At 27.5% G+C, this 3,915-nt stretch overlaps 1 protein-coding gene across 1 annotated transcript; it reads right to left on the minus strand.

The window, feature by feature from the left end:
* Positions 1-505: 505 nt before the first annotated feature.
* Positions 506-1,756, minus strand: LOC112603927 (E3 SUMO-protein ligase KIAA1586-like). Its single transcript, XM_025352756.1, has one exon. The coding sequence runs from the start codon at positions 1,754-1,756 to the stop codon at positions 506-508; it is 1,251 nt and encodes a 416-aa protein (XP_025208541.1).
* Positions 1,757-3,915: the final 2,159 nt, after the last annotated feature.

The raw sequence follows: 3,915 nt of genomic DNA on the forward strand, positions 1-3,915 counted from the left end.
CACGACTGCATATAGATTATAGACTATATATATATATATATACAGTGGTTAAAGTGGGAAAAATGTTGTGGGGGGACTAAAGTCACTGAAAATTGAGGAGCGTTCCCGTGTTCTTCCAAAGTCTATATCTAACAAAATTTTTTTAAGAAACCCACTACATAATATAGTACATACATAGTATAATTTGTTTCTTTCACACACCTTTGTAATTTGTTCATAAAAAGTTTTTGTGAATAGTATGTAAAATACAATTTTCTCTTAAGGAAATGATTTAAATTTTAAAATATATAATGCCTGCTAAGAAATGTAAAAAATAAATTGCAATTCATTGCCTAAAATGTTAAAAAAAATATGTTTACATTTTAATTTTAAACATTTCTTTAAAAAAACAAATAAAAAATTATTTATTTAAATTATAATATTATCATATAACATAGGTATCATAAGCGACATAAGCTATGCAAATGTTATAAGTATAAGTATACAGTATAGCCAGTATGTGTAACTATTTATCTAAACATAACCATAAAGATGTATAAGATTCTTCTACATCTTTCTTTTTTCTTTTTGGACAACATTGTTCATCTGCAGTTCTTTTCCCTGATAATATCCAAGTTTTAATATAAATGTTAGGATTGAATTTATCAATTGGTGGTCCAGTACAGTTAATGAAAGCTAACGATGAAATATGATCACTAGTCAACACACTTCTTGTTGAAGAAACAATTTCGTTCATAGAACTAAAGGACCGTTCACATTCAGCAGAAGAAATAGCCAAAGTCTTTACAGCGGTCATTAATGGTTCAATGTCTATATTGACTGAAGGATAAGATACTTTGTATTCACGAAATCCTCGTACACTGGCTCTTTGATCAATTTGAAGTATTTTAGACAAACGGCTTATATTTATATCACCAAACTGCACATCACAGTTATCAGGCCAATTATCTGGAGAAAGCATGGTTAAATCTATCAATAAATTATTAAATAAATCCTTATAAGGATCAGCTTTATCTAAAATTGATACATGAGACGATTGTGTAGTAAAAAGTCTTTGTTTTAGATTATCAGACAAACTTCTAAAAAATTGGCCGATTTCAATTTTTACCACAGAATGTTTATGTTCTAGTATAATGCCTTGAAATTCTTTTTGTTCACAAGCAGAATTTACTTCTTTGGTTTTTTCACCATTTTTATTAGCCATAGATTCCAAAACGCAAATGGTCCGTTCAATTAATTTATGAGCAGCCATAAGAGATAGATCTCTTTTTTGGAGCTGAATGGACAAATCTGATAATTCTGTCAGCGCATCAAACAGTATTCCAAGGTTGTGAACAAATTCTATGGATTTTAAAGTATTTTTCAAACCAACATACTTTGCTTTTTCTTTAGAGCTCCTTTGATCATCTATAATTGCACTAGAAAAATGTTGAAAAAGAGATTCAAAGTTATTCCAAACAGCTTTTACTGTTCGAAGACTTGAAGCTACCCATCTAATTGTAAATATTTTACCTATTTTCAATAACTGTCGATCAATGGAATTAGCACATTCTTTCAACTCATTCATATTTTTTGGTGACATATGATACAGTGAGTATAATTTTTCAATAAATGATTGGAAATGATTAATTCCACTTACTTCTTTTAAACAATCCGCAACAGCAAGTTCCAGACGGTGATTACAACAATGCCAAAGTATAATATGAGGAAAACTTTTCTGTAACAATACACCAACTCCTGCTTTGCGGCCTAACATGTTTGAAGCTCCATCGCTTACAAAAGAAAAAAATGTTTTTTCAAAAAATCCGTATCCATACCATATTTTTCCAACACTTGTAATATAGAATCTTGTATAGTTCTAGCTGAAGTATTTGATACTTCAACAATATCAAACAAAAATGTGTATACTTCATTAAGTTCACCAACCGCACAACGTAAACATATAACTAGCATGGATTTTTTACTTATTGTTGTGGATTCATCAACTAAAATACAAATTTTTCTATTATTTTTCACAATGTCCATTGCAATCTTCCTTCTCATTTCTAAGGCCAAGTGATCAATAATATTAGAACATGATACGTTAGTCTGAAGTATTCTTCCCATATCAAGTCCATTTAATTCTTGAAGATCTGTAAGTTTTGGCATATCTGTATAAGGGCGTTGATTTTTAGCTATTAAATAAGCTGTGCGAAATATTCTTGCAGTATTTTCTTGATCAGTCACCATCAATATCGAAATATGTTCATCAATAACTTTTTTTTCAGACAAAAATACAACTTTTTGTGCATTTAAATGAGCAGCAGAATTCTTGTGTTTAGAAATTTTTTTTCTTAAATTAGTTTTTTTCTTTTCTAATGTACAACCTGATGGATAAACTTCTCCATCAGACCATTCAGACGCCACATGTGATCCTTTTTGATTTAATAAATTTTGATTTACATCTCTACAGATCTTACATCCAATATGTTTATTTTTAAAATAAATCCAAGGATATTCTTTAGTAAAATAAGTTATCTAAAAAATAGAACAGACATTTTAACAGTTTGATAATAATATTTATTTAAATGTATTCATATGCTATAGGTACATTATACTAATAATTAATATCCAAACTTAGTTAATAGTTTATACCTTACAATCTTAAATTGCAAAAAAGGTATGTTAAACATCTTGATAGAGATTTAAATATTTTTATATTATGTTTATATCTTGATAGGTACTATATTTTATTAAATACTTATAATTTATTATATTAAATTGTACATAATAAAAGGAATTTGTAAAATAAATATTTTATATACCTACTTAACAATTTAAAAAAATATATTAATTTTAAATTACTGTTAGGTGCTAAATACTAAATATAACTTAATTGTATATCACCTGTAAAAGTAACAACTTTTTTGAAATTTATAAAACCTAAGCAACATTGCATAAAGTAAGTAGTTCATTGTTTATACATTCAATTAGTAAGTTTTATTCATAAGCAATTAGATTTATTAATTTATTTTGTAGGTATATTTAAATATTACACTTAAATATACTAAATAAATAAATAAATTGGTGACTTTTTAGAGTTACAACTACTATAAGTCCTCTACCCTATTCATATTAAATAACTTATATCTACCTGCTTAAAATCCCAGCATTCAGGAAACTCTGATTCGGAGTCTGGTATTATTGGTATTTCAGCGACATATTTTTTGACAGAAGAGACCATATTTTCTGTACATGGACTTTGAATAGTTTGTTCAACATTCTCACTACCACCAGTCTTTTTGGTCTTGGTGAATTTGTATTTTAGTAGACCAGCCATAATATAGTTCTGTATAAATTAAAAACTAGGTATCACACAATAAAAATTAACAAACTTACCAATGAAATTAATTTAGGATAAATTATAAAATGTGGTTTAAAATATATTTATTTTAATTGTAAAGATCCTCAATAAAAATATAAATTATTAAAACTTATCAACTTACCTAATATATTATATCGTAATAACTTGTGAAAAGTACACCATAGGTAACACCAAAAACAAAAAACGAAAACTTACTAACTGATGGTAACTATTAACTATAAAAAATTATTAATTATATAATTATTAACTATAATAATATTATTTATTAGTCATTAGGTATAGATACAATCGTTTAACGCACTATTACAGCCATTCTCAATATCACATCAATATTAGAGCGTTAAATAATAAATATCAATAGTATTATGAATTATGATCTATGTTATATTATTGACTATTGTGTGTCTCGCTAAGCGGTATTCCCGCGTTCGTATGTTTCTACGTACAGCCCGTGTACGTGTTATCAGACTATCTACACGAGCGACCGTGTATCTATAATTAGACACCACCACGGTCTAGAAGATATTATATTCTAAGACCGTGGACACCAC

Source organism: Melanaphis sacchari, unplaced genomic scaffold (assembly GCF_002803265.2).
Source record: "Melanaphis sacchari strain LSU unplaced genomic scaffold, SCAv2.0 Contig1146_pilon_pilon, whole genome shotgun sequence".
Classification (NCBI taxonomy): domain Eukaryota; kingdom Metazoa; phylum Arthropoda; class Insecta; order Hemiptera; family Aphididae; genus Melanaphis; species Melanaphis sacchari.